The 18,797-nt window shown below is 39.7% G+C and overlaps 2 protein-coding genes across 3 annotated transcripts in view; one reads left to right on the top strand and one right to left on the bottom strand.

Annotated features, from left to right (window-relative positions):
* The window catches only part of EVC (EvC ciliary complex subunit 1), a 50,134-nt gene extending 33,084 nt beyond the window's left edge, over positions 1-17,050 (bottom strand). For both annotated transcript variants that reach the window (XM_066548622.1, XM_066548623.1), the window contains exons 1-9: positions 16,880-17,050; positions 13,768-13,878; positions 11,289-11,372; positions 10,536-10,768; positions 9,544-9,628; positions 7,255-7,353; positions 4,965-5,102; positions 2,980-3,138; positions 1,300-1,516 (exon numbers count right to left, since the gene is read on the bottom strand). In XM_066548622.1, coding sequence (XP_066404719.1) covers positions 1,300-1,516; positions 2,980-3,138; positions 4,965-5,102; positions 7,255-7,353; positions 9,544-9,628; positions 10,536-10,768; positions 11,289-11,372; positions 13,768-13,878; positions 16,880-17,050 — 1,297 coding nt within the window. The remainder of the gene's footprint in view (positions 1-1,299; positions 1,517-2,979; positions 3,139-4,964; positions 5,103-7,254; positions 7,354-9,543; positions 9,629-10,535; positions 10,769-11,288; positions 11,373-13,767; positions 13,879-16,879) is intronic.
* Positions 17,051-17,256: 206 nt separating this feature from the next.
* Positions 17,257-18,797, top strand: part of EVC2 (EvC ciliary complex subunit 2) — a 59,938-nt gene continuing 58,397 nt past the window's right edge. The window contains exon 1 of the mRNA XM_066548621.1: positions 17,257-17,376. Within this exon, the coding sequence (XP_066404718.1) occupies positions 17,257-17,376 (120 nt within the window). The remainder of the gene's footprint in view (positions 17,377-18,797) is intronic.

Raw genomic sequence — 18,797 nt, 5'->3', positions numbered from 1 at the left:
GCTCAGGGGGGATCTGAGCATAATAAGTATATAAACACCTGAGTATACAAACACCTGGAGAGTGGGTACAAAGAAGACAGAGCCATTCTCTTCTGTTGTGCCCAACAAAAGGACCAGAGGCAGCTGCCAGAAACTGAAACACAGGAAACTGAAACACAGGAGGTTCCTTTTACCATGAGGATGACTGAGCACTGGGACAGGTGGCCCAGGTGGAGTCTCCATTCTTGGAGAGAGAAGCTGTCTGAACATGATCCTGGGCAACCAACAGTAGCTCAACCTACTTAAGCAGACAGGGTCGACCATACAACCCCCAGAAGTTCTTTCAATCTTAACCATTCTGTGATTCTGTGAATTTATAACCGTGAGATAAGGCACAAATTATCATCACTAAGAGCCCAAAGTGAGTGAGCAGCACTGCAGCAAGAACATACTGCAACAACACTGCATTCATTCTGACTATTCAGTTCACTGAACTCTAAACCTAATGCCATTTTGCTATGACAATTTTCTTTAAATGTGTCCAAAAATACCAGAAATGGTTCTGGAAATTGTGTTGAAGTGGTTTGCATTATTTTCCTTCTGACTAAATGTTTACCATTATTTGCTGTGAGTGCTGATGGGAGGCACTGAGCCCTGAAACAGCACCTCTCAGAGAAGATAGGGCTATATTTTTCAACACTGGGCATTAGGTAACATACAAAATGACACAGGGAGAACCTTAAATCAGTGGGTCAGTCAGCCTAGGCTTTATTATGACTGTGTACTTTTCAGACAGGCAATATCAAGAGGTGTAAAAGGACAAGGAAATACTTCATTTTAGATGTATTTTAGTCTGACATAAGAAAAGAGAGATTTATAGGAAGATCTTAAGCTTTAACATTATCTTTTCAGAAGAGTGATAGCACGACTGCTTGGTATTTGGCATAATTGCTTCTGGCTTTACATACTATCAAGAAATCCTAAGACAGTGTCTTATGTCAGCCAGTATGACCAGCAATGCCAGGTATGTGAACAGTAAATGGAGAAGTATCACAAATACTTGTAGCAAGTACAATTCAAATTAATGAAATTAGATTATGTGAATTACAAAATGCCTAGTCATACCTGGAACAAGACATAAAAAGCCTGAAGTCAAAGTTCCCATTCTAAACATACACCCTCCAGAATAAAACCAATCCTGGCCAATTCATTAGTATCTTTTTAAAACAGAGAGGTATATACAGCTGAAGCTGTCATTTTTTTTACTCTTTAAAACAATGAGAATTCATGTAAGTCATGAGATCCAGTCTAAGAACTCACCATTACTGTAATGTGCCAGCTGTTCCCAGAAGGCCTTGTGCAGGTCTGTTAGAAGCTCCTCCTTTTGTCGGACTGAAAGATTATTCTTTACAGTTAAGTGGTCCAGAATATTTGACACAGTATTTAATCTGCCCTTACACTCTTCTGGTATAGAGGACTTCAGTGAATCGATCATTTTCACCATAAGCTCCCAGTTGAATAACCTTTCCTGAATGTCCTAAACCAAACATAAAGTCCTGTTTAGAAACCAAGAATGTATCTTTGAAGGTTGTGCTTTCCTTTCATTGAACTATTGATTCCCAAACCACAAAAAAACCACTGAGGCTTCTCAAAACCATGTGAATAACCATCTTCGTGTACTTAAATACTTCTGAAAATTTTGATCAGTGCAGGCTAGCAGTAGGTTTATTGCATGTTCAGTTGCAAGAGCTAATCTAAAATTATTGGTGTTTTTCATTATTTTTAGCTGTCAAGAAGACATTAAGTCTGGAAAAGAAAATAACAGCCTTGCAGAAAAAAGTTAAATACAAAAGGAGGATAGATGGACAGAAGACAACATGGAAGTCCTGGACTTCTTTTCAAGATACTATATGGCACACCAGTAAAGGTTCTCATTTTGAAATGAGGACACATACCTGATTCAGATAATGCTGTGATTCCTTCAAATACACAGTCAGACAGAGTTCAATACATATACTAAAAATCAGTATAATTGCCTACTGCCTAGCAGTTTTCATTGCACTATTAAAGAAGTAGCCCATGATCACAGGAGGGAAAGATTTCCTGGGTGAAAGTGCAGCTGCTTTAAGCAATGCTGCAAGGTTAGAGAGAGTTTGACAATGCTGTACTAAGTTAACAGCTGGACTCGATCTCAGGGCTCTTTTTCAAACCAAATGATTCTATGATTCTCTGACCTACTGTAATTAATAGAGATGTACCTACAATGACCTCTGCAATGAGATTTCAGCATCATCACAGTAGTGACTTTACGCAGGAATATCTCAGTCTACTGAGCTGCTCCAATGCAAAACTAACAAGCTAATAATTATTGTATCTGTTTATACACCAAATTACTAATAAATGCAGTGGTTCCAATTGTATGTTAATATATAAATTACATATAACTCTTTCAGCATATCCTGTGCAAAAAACAAGAAGGTATCAGTTAGATTTAACACAACATAAAGCACAGTGCTGATGCATTTATGAACAAAGTTCTCCCTCCTCAGACCATATTCCTATAAGAATAAGAATTTTCAATTCAAATTAAAATCACTGAACACACAATCACCCTCAAATTTAAATTAGGATTTATGAGTCAAAGTGGAATAAGTGTTTTGAAAGAAAATGAAATTTTGTAATGCCCACAGTAACAATTCTCCATCTATTGGATCTTGCGCTCTCACTCCTGCTTCACCATCTGCATCAATAATACTTTTTCCTTATGACTACCTAAACAGTATTCTGAGAATTAGAACTCAAGTGCAGAGAGTTCACCCTCCTATGAATCCTCCTAAAGTGCAATGGAAGCTGAGCTCTCAGCAATAAAGCTCAAACAGACAACTGGATTAAGCAGTCTACATCACTCCTGAGGCACGACTGACAGACTCTGCACTGACATAATTCTTTCTGCTCATATTGACTAAATCCGTCTCTACTTTTATTTCTTTTTTACTTTACCATCGCCTGCAAGTCTTGAGATTCACTTAACAAGCTTTCTACTGCAATCATCTTCTCAGTCAGATCCATCATTATCTTTGTGGCTTTGGCACTTGAGCATTTTGATTGGTCCAAAAAATCCTGCTGGGCTTTGTCAGTCTGCTTCCAGAAGGCTTCCATCTGTGGAATATGAATCAAAATACAACCCATGTTCCCTCATTAATCATCTGGTATTTCATTAAAAAAGAGGCATATATATGAGTCTACTGAAATACAAGTCACAGACAGATCTCAGTATTAGTTATATTGAACAATTTGCAAAGATAAAGAGACTTATATATAATATATATAATATATTGGTGGTGGATATATATATATATATCTCCACCAATTTGTTAATTTGTTAATTCTCTACATATTGCATCTATAAGACCCTATAGTGTTTTTAGTACTGATGGTAAAAACCTAGAAGATAAACTGCATCCCTTTTATTCTGGGAAGTTTATTTAGCTGTAGGAGCAGGTATTCTAGTCAAACAACATTTTTACCAAAAAAAGAAAAACTGAAAATTATTACTGTTTTACACCATCAAAGTCTTTCACAGCTAAATGCTACATAAGCACAAATACTTTATGTCAGCACAGTGTATGTGCCAATTCTAATAGATTATTATATGGACAATTCCTAGTTGTAGGTTCTGATTCCATAAACATGACTGGCAATATTCTGTGCTCTGTGGGATTACTCGTACACATGAAGATAAAAAAATGCATCCATCACCATGATTTCTACTAAGTACCCATGAATTTTGGGGGGAAAAAAGTGACTATGGCACCTGTGAGTATGGCAAAAACCCCTTTATATTCTCAGAGGAAGACTGAGGTACTGAGCTATACAAATCTGCATAGAGGGAAATTATTTTCAGTACAACGAAAAGCATCAGCAGGCACAAGAGTGACAGAGCCACTGAAGGATGATCACTGCTGGTGAATAAATGCTTCATGTTCCTCAGCAAGGTTGCCAGCAATTATTTTTACATGACTAACCCTGGAAAACTCTAAACAATCATTTTTCCACTGAGCAAAGTTAATGTACAAAAGAAACTTGACGCAGATGTTCCAATGTTACCAGGACTTCCACTATAAAGTGAAGGGCTCAGAGAAAGCAGAGAGAATTCCCAGGGAAGCACTTAATCACCAGACATTAGAAAATGTTAACTCCTGTATGAAAAAGGCCCAAGGCTGAGGTGATGGGCTGTTTGGTCCAGGGCTAAAGTGGCACAGTCAATCAGCACAGGCAGCTCACAGAGCTGTCACTCTCTCATTTTCATCAGCAGTCAATTTGCTCAAACTTCCAAAACAGGGCTGGGAAGAATATTACTCAGTTTACTGGAGAATAGGACATAGAATGTTCTTAACCTCCAGTTTTCTAGCCTGAATCTAGACTGACATAGTGAACCTACTTTAGAGAAAAAAAAAACCAAATGCCTGCTATCAAACAGTATTTTCACATCAAAAAAGGTAAATATATTCTCACATGGAAAGCTGCTAAAGAAAAAGGCTTTGCTAAAGTAAATGCACAAAACATACTAAAACATTGCCCAGCAACTATGGTTTTAGTACTTCTTTCTGCTGGAAAAAAATTGTAGGCTCTTATTACTCCCTTACTCAGTTACAAGGATTGACAAAAGCAAGGTGCGAGGATAACATTCCTAAAAGTCAGGCTATACATAGGCTTGAAATAAATCTTATCCTCAGACAAGCACCAGACATTTCTCAGCTGATAAAACAGTATTGTTTTACAAAAAGCATAAAAAATGTTTTATTTATAAAAACATATCGACACCCAAAGGGAGCTGGAAATATTTTGCTGGGGCAAAGTAAAAATAATTTCAGGACACATATAAAATACTAACTGTGGACTACTCAACAAAACCATTACACTAAAGAACTACCTACCAAAAGAAAAACATTAAAATAAAATTTTAGAAAGAAATAGAAAGTTACATTATCTATTATGTGCTCGGAATATTCCCTTTCCCTCCTTTCCAGGTCTTCTAGAGTCTGGAATTCTGAGTTACGGGCTCCTGACATTTCAGTATTCTGGAGTCTAGAGTCAAGCTGTTTCTGTAATTCTTCAAAATCCTGGGGGAAAAAAATCAAGTGATTACTTAAACAGAAAAACAGACATAACTTCTAAATTTGGGAGTGGATTTGTATGTCAGTTCTGGCTCATTGCTAATGAAGATGGAGTGTTCAGAAAGTTCTGTTCATGGTAATGTACTTTCTGTAGCAAGCAAGGAAATCTCCAGATATATGGCAGCTCTGAAGTAAACTTAATACAAATACATACATTTCCACTAGAATGTGAGTAGTCAAGACCATAATCCATCTCTGCTGAATTCATCAGTAAACACTGCTTCGAGAGCTTTTACACTAATAATCCCTACAATCTATCTACCAATGCTTTTATTTAAATGCATGCGCCCCATCTTAAATGGCTGCTATGAGTGTACATGCTGTGTTTCAAAGCTCAGGTAAGTATCCTGGTGATAATCAGATAGTGATTCCTGCAGAGTGCTGGATGAATACACATGGATGAACACACCTGTAATGCTCATAAGGGACACATTATAGGTTGCATGATTGCATGAGGTTTCACAGTTTTTCAGTCCTTTAGAAACTAGGGTGATTTTTTATGAAAGCTGATGTTGCTGACAAATACTAGTCTGATGCCATTGCCTAGTAAGCTGATAGTGAAAAGGGTGACTCTTCCTTCACTGCAACATGCCTTACATAGCAAGCACTGACTTCTAACACCATCCACTTTTGGCTATCAATGCATTAACTTGATACCTTTATGCCTTAAAGAAATGTAAGTAGAGTTTGACAAGTTTCACTAACAATTTCATCAAAATCCTATGAATTTTTATGATGCAGAATTAAAAGTGGAAAAGGCTGTCTGCAATGAAACATGTAACATCTCTTTTACATGGTGGTCATAACTAGCCTTGTTTCTTGTATGATACCTGTCCTCTAAGACTGTCAGGTTTACAAGATCTTTCTCTCCATCATATAGGACACAGAAACCCTGTACTGGAACTTAAACAACTGGAACTTCTCTGACAATTATTGCATCTAATTATGTGGATTTAGTCCTTGTCTTGCAGCATCCTAGGAGCATGAGGACAGTGATGCCATCAAACTTCACTGAGGATTAGGTTCTGTCAAGAAAAATGCCTATTCCAGATCAGCCCTGTTTATAATTTGAAGTCATTACCAGAAGACCACCAGTAAAAGGATTTTGCACATCTAATCTCACTTTTCATCTAGTAAATACAATAAGTTTTAATACTAAACCTGAGGATTCAAGGCAGAAAAGTGCTTTAAGGCAAAATACCTTCTGATATAAATCATAGGGTACAACTACAGAAATTGTTATAGTAATTCACAGACTGTGAGACTGTACAAAGTATTCGACAACTAGTGCTCATGAGCTGATAGACAAATGTCCAGATGTGAAATTCCATCTACATGTAAGAAAAGCATAATTGCTGCTGTGATTAGGCTGCTCTCAGTACAAACATTCAAGACTTGGATTGGCAGGGCACTGGATAACCTTACCTAAGACAAAGCTTCCTACAGAAGGCTGGGCCAGAAAATCTCAAGATATGCTTCTCAATCCAGATTTTTCTGTGACTCTAAACTAGAAAGTGGAACCAATAGCTCTCCTATTTTCTATAGTTTTGTAAAGCTTTTTGATCCTTCTAACAACCTTGACAATAGTACTGTGACTACCTGAAATACATTGATTGTCAATATATGTCTTCCAGTTCAGAAGTGGCATATGGACTACAATGCAAGTACATGAAAGAAAAAAGGATGATGAGTAAAATAAGTATATTTTTCCCTCATGAAAGCCTTGAGTGTCATACTGCTACTTTATTTCCTGCTATTTTATTATCAGCAAGATACCTGGGACCAAACAAAGCCACTGGTAATTAGAAATTATTAAATCTGAGTGAATGGGGTTCAAAATGTTCTGTTTAAATGGATTCAACTACAAAATATTTTATCTTTAACAGATTACGTAGATCACTTCATACAGCAACAAGGAGGAAAAGCATACAAGGTAATGTAGAAAATCAACTAACAAGGGAGTTTCTTTGCATTTTCTTCAGAAATAGATTACAAATGACATGGCTGTTCAAAAGGAGTAGGTGAAATGGCCTGCTGTGGTAATAAAATTAACTCTTATTTTGTATGGTCTTAAGTACTAACCAACAAACCCACTTACATTTTCCTGATTTAAAAGGATCTTCTTCAACAAACCATCAGTAATCTTCTTTTTACGATGGAAATCTGTGAGGTATATCTTGAAAATCTGAATAAACATCTGTTTAAAAGGAAGAAAACAACCTCCAGTTTAAGTGCCTGTCATTGTAAGAACATCTTTGTGATATATTTTGCTGATTTAAATCAATCAGGGAGATTATAGCGAATCATAAGAGAAACAACAGACAAATTAACAGATTTATCACCAGCGACTCTCCAGTACTTGCACTGTGAAAAATTCTCTGGTTTTGGCTCCAGTGAGATACTGGAATATGTTGTTACACATAATCTCAAAAATCCTTATAACCAGACAGACACATTTTAAACTATTCTTGACTGGAGAAAATGCAGATCACTTGAAAATACAAAGCCCATTTTTCTAAAGTTTAATGAACCCCTAAACTGGAAGACAGTAACTATTCAAAAGATACTAAAGACTCATTACTCTGACTTCAACTGTACTCAGCCACATAATACAACAAACATTTTTATATACAACCCAAAAGAAACCATCTCAAGTTCTAGCTAGCTTCTCTTGCAAGAAAAATACTTATTTTCCATTTGTGTGCCTTTTTTTTTAAGACTGTAATACTAGTGTCTTCAAAAAGACATTTTTGATTTTTTAACACTGGGAAAACTTTTGCTTAACCTTTTCCCCTCTTCCCTCAATTAGAGTTTCAGTGTAAGGTTAATTCATTTCATTAGTAACTGCTGCAGCATTTTCCAGTGTGGAAATAAAAATACATGAAATTTAACAGCCACCTGCCTGTTCCTTATAATCTTGAAAACAAGATGATGCAAAACTTCCCTGCATAAAACATATAAAAACATAAATGAATACATATTTACATATTGAAACAGTTATTCAGTTATTAAAGCTCATGTCAGGTGAGCAAAATCTGGAAATATATTATAATTAGAGCCCAATAGAAGAGAAAACCATATAGCAGTCATGTTTTGGATCTCACTTGCAAATGTTTTGGACACATTACCAAGATACCATATACAGTAAAAAGAAAAAAAAAAGGGTTCAGGAGAAGACTGATAGAAAAGGATGTATTTCTTTAGACTTGATGCCAAGAAAAACTGAAATCAGAGAAAGCAGAGTGGGAAAGGTAGAAATTATTCTCACGCTGATTTATTTTTTCCCTTTTTTACCTTCTGACAAAAATATAAAGCTATTTAAATATTCAGCTAAAGGTCTAAGTCCTTTGTGGGTATTTCTAGTGGGCCACAAAGCGTGTTAAGTGCTCATTTTCTCTGTGTTTCTGTGATTACATCACTATGTTGCTACTTACCTGCCTTAGAAATTGATTATTAACTTTGACATCAAGTTCAACCTTCTATAATCAAGCTAAACTTCCTTCTGGAATCTGATCACAAGTTCCCTTTCTCATTTAACTAATGTGGGTAATCCATCAGATGAGAAACTGCTTCCCAGGTTTACTTTCCTGTTTCCTCCTTTGGGTTGTGTAGAAATTTCTTCAGAAAATCCCACCCTTTGAAATATTCTCAGTGGATTTAGTAAATTATAACAGAAATTACCAATTTTGTTTAAACAGAGCTCAAGAAAAGAGGGGAGGAAAAAGTTATAGACTTTATGCCCACATTCATATTTATTGAGCTAAACCTCAGTAGCAGTAATGGTGCATGGCTAGGCACCACAAACAATCATTACTGAATATCCTATAATGTCCCATGACCTTAATTGTACTTTGTTTTTCTTTTTGTTTTTCCTTGTCAGTTTTGGATGTTGTGACTTGATGCAGGTAGTTATCCATGGTTTAAATGGTACCTAAATCCTACAATTTTAAAAATTCAGAACTATTGTACTTACTACAATGGTACTGATGGAGATGAACTGAATTTTCCATTTTATTCCAAAAGCTTTAAGTTTTTGGAGTCGCAACACACAAACAAGCAAGTTTGTCCTAAAGACACACTCACCTATTAAATAATTTATTACCTCTTCTTATGAGCCTCAAGTGCTGTATGTTAATCTCTGAAGTAATATTTAAAACCAATTTTTGTATTTGCTATATTGGTATTTCACAGACCAGTATACTTCATCATATTTTACTTCCGTAGGAAGCTCATATATATGCAGAGTAGGAGGAAAAAAGTCAATAATGTGGAAATGCAACTCTGCTGCATTACATCTCACCTAGCCAGCTGTTTATGTTATTTCATAAACTAATATTCAGCTAAGATTTTCAAAACAATGAGCTATAAATGAGATATAAGTACCTACCACATTTTTTTCTTTTCTGAGTTCAGTACCAAGAAGCATGAGATCTTGTAAAGTAAGACTGCAAAGGCAGAGCTTAACATCAAAACTAAAAAAAAGATTAAAAATGCATTAATTGCAATCTAAATGACAGTTACACAAAAAGACAACACAATATGGTTCATTTAACCACTAGATCCTCCTAAAAACACTGCCCCAAAACAGAAGTAAAGTTACTTTACTTTTACATTGCCTCCTTTTTCAGAAAAGATTTCTGTATGTAAAAGTAAACAAACAGAGCTTTTAATTAAGTTGGTGCTGAAGTTTCCTCTAGAAAAAGACAAGTTGAACATAGGCATGAGTGGATACAACCAGAGAAAGCAGGGCTTTAAATTGAAACAGACATAGTAAGAGTGGGTATTTTGTAAACTTCTTCATTGCTGGTACCTTTCCCAGCTCAGGGACACAAACATGATTTTGTTATTCCTGCTAATGAGAGTGCAGACACATGTATTCATCTAGAGGTACCTTGCCCTGGTGCAGCTGAAAGGAAATCAGAGCTAACAGTCCGTTTCAATTACCTCTACCTGCTCATCAGCAGTGTCAGACAGGAACTGTTTTCCCAGAGTAAGACATGAGTAGTTCCCACTAAAACAGAGAGAACAGAACACTGAGTGTTCTCAAGGCACCTGCAGTGTGAGATGTCCTTGTACAGTGCAGAGAACTCCATCCCCAACACATGTGAACTGAGCATACGAGACATAACAAAGACATCTCCTCATTCTAACACCTTTTATGAGACAGCTTTTGGCCAGCTCTGATTACCAAAATTTCACAAAGAACAGGATGACTTCCAACAGCTTAATGTAATAATCTCCCAACAACTTTTTTAGGGTTATAAGCAGATAACCCTGTTGTGATGTGGTGACTGTGTGCATTCATACCCAGCCTTTTACCTTTAGTGACTGTCCTAAAAACACAGGAATTGACCAAACAAGGTCAGGTTTACTGCTTACCTCTCACATGTCAGCACTTCAGGGAAGCTGGCCACCTTTAGAAAGGCTCGAGCCTGAAACCTGTCATCACTTGTTGTGGAATGGATTGTGGTGGAGGAGCTACAGTCCTCCTTGTCTCCCTGGCTCAGGGATCCCAGGCTGCCTGACATAGATGTCTCCACCACTTGATTAGGCAGAACTGCTTGCTTTGGATTCTCATGCAAAGATGGATTGGATGAGCCATCTGCCAGAGGCTACAAGTCAAAGGAAATTCACAAGGTGAATTAATACAACACAATAAGGAGACAAACATCACATCAATTTTCAGTGTTTACTTTTAAGGGAAAAGTTAAACAGTGTACACAGCAAAACTGTTTCCATGTACATGAGAGGCTTTTGTATTGCCCAGGAAAGCATTCTTCTGTTGTAGTTAGCTGCTTGGTGTATGCTTTCTCTTTCAGATCCTTGTGGTGTTTTTCTTATGGCTCCTTAGACAGATCCAACTCCCATTAATGTTAAGGGGCAGACAAGCTCTCTTAAATACAGTGAAAATTGACTGGACACCATGTAAAGCATTGCAGGTTCCAGCAATGAAGGGGAGCTGAAAGCAGCTGACACCTTACAGAATAAGCCCTGAGTCAATGGACTATTAAAAAAGGAAAGATCTCTACTAAGCAGATTGGCAGTAAATTTTCTTCCATTACTTGACTCTGCAATTTACTCTGACACAGAATGATTGCCATTAATTTTTACAAGTAGAATCTACAACCTTACCCTAAATTTCTGGTTGATGGGATAGATCACTTTTGCCTTTAATGCAAATGCTGCAATGTTACTGTTCAGAGGAGACTCACCTTCCTGTATGGAAAAGAACAAAAAACATTTGAGAACAGCAGATCTGGCAATTATTCACTTTAAGTATCGTGTGCTCCTTTTTGTTACACAGCTTAAATGTTCCTATTGATATCTGTTCATTGATTGTCCCTGCTTTGGTGCAAGAAGTCTTCTCATAAGGCTCATTCCAAGTAGGAAAACTTGAAAAGGGAACTCTTGTCATTGCCACTGCTACAAAATATTTTTAATTCTTCAGGAGAAAACAGGTAGTATCTGGTATTTCCAAAGTATTTTCATTTCGTGTCTTGCCACCACCTCCGTACCCTTAGCAACAGCCAAAGATTTTACAAATGAGACTAATACTAAGAACCACTAAAGGATAATAAACTCCACAGATATCATCATGGCCATAAATTCTGTCTTTCAATTTAAATAAAGAAACAATAAATTAAGCAAATACAGTCATCATTTTGCCCTAGGAAAAACTTTTATAACACAACCCTTACCCAAAATCTAGAGAAAATAACCATGTTTTTCCAAAGAACTTTTAACAGATACTGAATTCTTTTCACACAATTTTCTGTAACACATAATCACATAATCACATAATCTGACTTTCTACTACTACCTTCTTCTATATGCTGGAACAATAGGATCATAATTTGTTTTCAGAGGTTAGGTATTGCTTAATAAAAGTTTGGCTATAAATAGCAGATAAAATGTGTAAATCCAAGCTCTAGGACTTCCTATTTTATCTCTTTTGGTTTTGTTATGTGAAATGAAAGACTGATTTGTTAAAACACGGGGTTTTTCATAAAGCTTTTTCTAGGAAATATCAAAGCACTAATAGAGTCTAAAAATGGAAATAGAAAGAGAAGAGCAAACTATGTAATTCACTGGACTTCTACCATTGCACTTTTCCATCTCCACTTCATTTATTTCTATTTTTGGGTTTACTGATAAAGTTTACTGATAAAGTTGTCCCTGGTGAGCAGTCTCAGCACTGCAGTATCCCATCAGGGACAGGAGTGGACAGAGCTATTGCTCTGCAGTGACTGGAGGCAGAGCAGCCAGTGCAAAGCTGGAAAGCTGTATTGCAGCTAGAACTAACACATCCTGCTTCTCAGCAGGCATAAGTAACACACAATTATTATTAATATGGTAATTATGGTATTACTGCAATGTGAAAAGTCTCAGAATGAAAATACCTGTTTTTCTGAAGTGCTCTAACCTAATTAAAAGCATTTTCCATCTATGCTTCTTCATAAAATGTCAATTGGATGCTAGTAACAGCAAAAGCCTCTGGAAATCAGAACAAATTAGTAGAAAAAAATACATATAATTTCAGTAGATAGACAGATAGGTGGGAGAAAGTCCCCTCAAATAACATGGTTACCTCTTAATGTCTTATAAATGAGCTATGTTATGGAAATGGATAGAGTTGTAAATTATCACCCTTAAAAGACTGTGATCCGATTTCAAAAACACTGTAATAAGCATAAAGATGTAAAATTGTCTGAGCTCTCCCACAACATTTACACTTCCAAAAATAACCTAATCCATGCTCACTTGTTATATTCTACTTTAACTCAAGCAAAATGACCAAGCATGTTGTGTCACCACTCCTGATCAAAGGGTGAAATGAAGACCAATTACCTGTCAGGATTTAAACCAACAGTTTCAATGTTAACAATAACTTTTTCTTGAAACCAGTTCTTGTTACAAGCTAAGCACTAGAATGGCTGGTTATGACTGACATTTTATCCATGTATTTAATTTATGTATAAGAGACTGAATGAGTCAGCTGAACATTTTTAAATGAGCAGTTTAAATCCCAATCTTTAGCTCCAGCAAGACCAGTCAAATCAGGTTTGGGTGAAAGATAGTGCTCTAATGACTACACAGTAGGACTGGTTTCCAGTTATTTTGGGATTATAAAAAAAAAAGTTACTTAAATTACTTGATGTTTCCATTGAGAGTGGGTTGTTAAATTTATATTTCTACTTTTTTTCACAGATTCTCTAATTGTCTTTGAATCCCAGCTCACCACAGTGGTCTTTCAGCACTTACAAACTTTTTCTTATGTTAATCGTGTTAATTTATCCCATCAGCCTTTTGAAGCTAAGGAAAACATAGAGATGAAAGCAAAGAAGTCTCTGTCCAAAAAGAACTCAGGATCTTGATTAAAATATCCAAAGAGTGCCTCAGGAGAAATGGAATTCATAAGGGGAATAAGTGCTCAAAATGGTTGCATTCATAAGCAGCAACCAACTCCCACTCTCCATCTTACATTTTTCTGAACACTTTTAAAGGTCTCTCTCCAAAGCCACTAAAATTAAGACAATTTGGAGCAGGCCCTGAACATGTTCACTGTTACAAGCAGCAAAATGGACATCCACCTACAAGAGCAGAGCTTTACCTCCAGCACCATCTCCTCTTTTGATGTATAGGGTTCTGCTTTACTTTTCATGAGTGTGTGCTCTTTTTCATCAGCATTGAAGCTTTCCAGAAGTCTTTGAGAATCATCTTTCTGAAATTCCAAGAGAAAACATAAAATGTAACACATGAGATCATACAGGTTAACTGGAAACATCTTCCACAGCAGCCTGGATACATTCATGTCTCCATCATGAAAATTATTCCAGTATTAGTTGAAAATTTTGGAAAAAACCAATCTGAAAATAGATGAAAATTTTACATATTCAGATAGGAATAATTACAATTAATGAACTTTTAAATTTGTCATTCCAGGAGTAGAATTTTAATCTGAAAAAGTTTTAAGAGGCTGTGAACCTGTCAAATCAATCCATCTGCTCTCAAAATGTCATACTACAGACTGTGGAGTCAACCTCATAGTCTGAGCTCAAACATCTCAATTACAACAAGTTAACTAAAATTGTCTATAATTACCAGCAATAAAGAGAATGCCAAGTATTTTTTGTCCCTGGCCATGAGACTTCCTAAATGAAGCTTTATGTGTGTGGAAGTTCCTGTCATGGAGAAGTAACTATCAGAAAATGTTCATCACCTTCCTTCTCCAAAAGTAGCCCATATTATTGGCCTCACTTCACAAACACAAGAAGCCACTGGTAGGGATACAGATTCTGTGGCAATGAAACCTCCTGCTATACTTGATCTTCCCTACACACTGTAGAGATCAGAAAACAACACTAATGTGCCTCCCTCCAAACACAGCATTGCAAAGATATTTATTTTTTTTAGTGAAGCAAAAGATAGCAGCCACACTACATGGATGACTTTTTAAATTCTTTTTCAGGTTTTCAATCCACTGACTACTTTTGGATGTAGTCTAATGATACAGCTGCACACATTATGCATGTCAGTCTCTTATGGAAAGGTTCACCTTAAATTATTTGGCCATTTGGTAGGTAAAGCAGTCCATTTTCCCAGAACACAGAGAACAGCCCAGCTTTGGAACACACTTAATCCTGTATGACTTGCCTCTGTCACCTCTCTGGATCTTAGATAGTGCAATAATTCAGACTGTATTTTTGAGTTAGCCTTTTAGATGTGCTGAAGTGCAGATGCTGGTTCCTAAAAATCTACTGATGAGAAAAGAAAGCTACAAATCTCCCTCAGCAATCTTGTAATTTATTTGTTACCACGGTAAAGAGTTCTTAAAAATATCCCAGTGTATCCTGCGTACAAATCAACAAATAAGGGACTTATGCATCCTCCATGCATCCAAGTCCCATGGATTCGGGCTGTAATCTATAAAATAGTTATAACTATTATAACTTAGGCTATAATTTAGCCTGAGCGAGATTAACTGAGGCTGAGTGACAAATGTGTTGGCTTACTGTGGTGCTTAAAGCCGCTTCAGGCTCCAGGTACTTGCCCTGCTACCACACTAAGGATCATTTAGCTGCTTGGGATGGAACATATACTCAAGAAAACTATCCCTGTTTTACTTTGGCTACAGAAGGCTGCAATATGTGCAGTTCAGCACCTGATTGCTCCATAGCATTGCTGGGGCAGATAGTGGGAAGGAGGAACAGTCTAAGGTTGCCCTGTTCAGTTGGGGAAATCAGACCCACAGGATACAACCTTCCCACCCTGCAATGTGCTCTGTATGCACCAGCAAGCAGTTTATTTTTCCTTCAAAATAAATAACCCTTTTAGGGCAGCAGCATTGATTTTAATAGCATTTAAATATCTAAATGCATCTGAAGATCCAGACCAGGGAGAACTGACAGCTTCTATTCCCTATTGACATATATGACATAAAGGATAAAATTGCACATGACTACATTTGAGTTGGTAATGGCAGTACAATAAAGATACACCTATTAAGGCATGGAAAATGAGCAATTGAATCAGAAGGGCTTGTACTTGCACAGGATGCATTGATCCAGCATTTGAAGTGCCTCCATTACTAGCCTGATGTCTGGCTTCAAACAGAACTTCAATCCTCCAACTTAAAAGCAGTTGGGAACTAGAGAATTTGTCTCCTATGTCATGTTTAATGATGATCAACACTAGCAGATACACACATGCAGCAGAGCTGTTATAAGTCAAAAAAGGTGTGGTGAAAAACCAAGCTGGACCAGACCCTGCACCTGCAGGCTGGCAGAACTCCGCAGAACTCCAAATCCCACTGCTGTGCCAGCACCAACCACTGCATCCAGTCAGTCCAACATGACCTGGGTCTAAGTGAGATGGGAGGATAAAGCATCAATCAGTAACAATTCTCAGAAAATATATCTGCCTGGTAGATGGGTGCCTGCCTGGTTTGGGGGGCACATGCTGCCTCTGCAATCTTCGAGTCCAAAGAAACGTTATGAAATAAAGAGAAACAAACCACAGTACTTAAAAGAGAACACCCAGTATGTTATTAACAAAATCACATACTTTAGAAAACCATGTTAGTTTGGCATCAAGCAAACCATCGGCAGTGCTCAGGCTCCTTTATTTCTTTAGGTATCCATGTGCATACTCTCAGTGCTAAGTTATTGCAGTGGGTTAGTACTAACATTCTGTGCTGTGTTGTAACATGAACTTTGGAAAAGTCTGTAAAATACTTTGGAAATAAAATCACAGGTTTAGGACAAAAACTAGCGTTTATTTTCAATTATCTCACAAAGCTTCTGCAAACCAGGTACATCTTCCATTATCCCCAAAAGCAACACTGCCTCGTACACGAAGCGATGGTTGCGAGAAGCAACTTGCCGGTCACAAATGTTAGAGATACAGGCCAGGGGGACAACACTCAGAACACTTCAACACTTTCACCGGCCTCCTTTTAGAGTTAGTCTATTTCTTTCAGCAACTTTTAAAAGGAAGTGGTGAAATCCATTCCAGCAGAGGTGCGGCAGGAATTACGGGGCTCGGTACCCACGCCCGCCGCGCCGCTCACCCCGAGGCAGCCCCGGCTGTCCCGTGCAGAGGGCAAAGCCGGCAGGCGACTCCTCCCGGGCCCTCCGCCCTTCAAACCTTCCCAAAGCCCTCCTGTTCCCCCGAACTGCTCGCCCGCGGCCGGCCCGCGCCCCCTCCCCGCCGGCCCCGCGTACCTCTCCGCCCCGGCGCGGCCCGAGCGCGCAGCGGCAGAGCAGGGCGGCGGCGGCGGCGCCCAGCAGCAGCCCCAGCAGCGCGGCGGGAGCCAGCAGCGCGGGCAGGGCCTGCAGCGAGTCCGCCCAGAACTGCAGCCCCACGGCCCGCAGGCAGCCCTCCACCGCCGCCATCGCACGGGGCCCGGCCCGCGGCGAGGAGAGGGCAGGGCATGAGGGGAGGTCCCGCTGCTCGGGGGCCCTCTCCCCTCCGCCCTCGCCGCGGTGGGAGGAGACCGATGGCGGGTGGATGTCGCGGCTGAGGCCGGGCCTGATTCGGGGCAACGCCTGGAGAAGTCTCCGCTGCGCCGTCCGCACCCGCGGAGGGTCCGCCTGCTGCCATGGGGTGGCCGCTGGCCGGGCTGCTGCTGGCGCTGCTCCCCTCCGCGCCCGCTCAGCCCCTCGCGGCGGGCACCGAGCGGGGCCCGGCCCGGCAGCCCTGCGGTCGGACGGCGGCTGGGGTAAGCGCGGTGCCCGCGGTGCGCGGGTGTGAGCGGCCCCTCGGCGCGGCGGGCGGCGGCGGGCTCCGGGCGGGCCCGCGGGACAGTGCAGCAGCCCCCGCGGAGGGCTGTGCTCGGGAGCGGGACCCGGCCCGGCAGCGGCCGCTTCCCCGGCACTGCGGCTGGGGGAACGGCCCGGGAAGCTGCCGGGCGCCGGCGTGGTGACACAGCCGACAGGTTCTGGACAGGGTCCTCAGTACACTGGAGGGGGTCCAGCAGAGGGCCACGGAAGCCATGAGGGGTGTGGGGCATCTCTCTTACCAGGAGGGATTAGCGGAGCTGGGCCTGTTTATTCTATAGAACAGAAGGCTGAGAGGGGATCTCATTAATACATAGGAGTATCTCAAAGGTGGGCGTCAAGAAGATGGTGCCAAACTCTTTTCAGTGGTAGCCGGAGACAAGACAAGGAGCAATGGCCATAAAGTAAAACACAAGAAGTTTCACTTCAACATGAAGAACTTCTTTTTGTTGAGGGTGGCAGACCACTGGCACAGCTGCCCAAAGAGGTCTTGGGAGTCCCCCTCTCTGGAGATGTTCCAGACCCGCCTGGATGTGTTCCTGTCACCTGCTCTGGGTGACTCTGCCTTGGCAGGGGATTGGGCTGGATGATCTCCAGAGTTCCCTTCCAACCCTAATGATGCTGTGTCTGTGCTTTGCTGTGCTTCTGAGCAGAGGCCCTTGGTGTTTATCTAGTCACAGCACCTCGGCTCAGTAGTGTCAGTCTCCAGTGAGGAGTGCAGTAGCTGTTAAGATGGAGCTTTTATGTTCATTCTTTCTCCTTATCTAGGCTTGTGTCTGTCAAGCCATCTCAAAATGTGTTGACATAGTTATCTTTTGCCCTTACTGTACAATGGGGATTAGAGTGAGTTACAAATGTAGTTTGTTGGTAGGATTACAGAAAGACTAATAAACAGGAAATAGTATTGCAGGAAAACAAACAAACAAAACCCTCCCAAAACCAGGACCCTCCCCAAAACCCACAAACAGTACACCAAATTACTTTACCAGAAGAATGCAAAGAAGAAAATTGCCCCTAACATGCTGTACTGTAACAATGGTATTGACATAAGTCAGTACTTAACATTACCCACATGCAGTGCTTGGTAGCAAACAAACAGTCAATGTGGCTGATGTCACCAGGCTGAGTTAGATCCCTGTTCATTACCCACATTCCTACCTCTCTATTAGCTCCTGCAAGGAGGAATCTTTGATAAACAAGAACTTGCTTGTATGACTACTACATCTTGCTCAAAACACTGGGCAATAAAACTACTTAAAAACATTGGTTTCTTGTACTGATGTTTTGAGCTGAGATTTCTGTGGCAGTCTCTGTGGTCCAGGCACAGGCAGGAGGCTGTCACAGATTGCCTTGTAAGCTGCAG

The sequence above is a fragment of the Molothrus aeneus genome, chromosome 4 (genome assembly GCF_037042795.1).
Source record: "Molothrus aeneus isolate 106 chromosome 4, BPBGC_Maene_1.0, whole genome shotgun sequence".
In the NCBI taxonomy this organism is placed as follows: domain Eukaryota; kingdom Metazoa; phylum Chordata; class Aves; order Passeriformes; family Icteridae; genus Molothrus; species Molothrus aeneus.
This window is presented reverse-complemented; position numbering and strand designations above follow the sequence as displayed.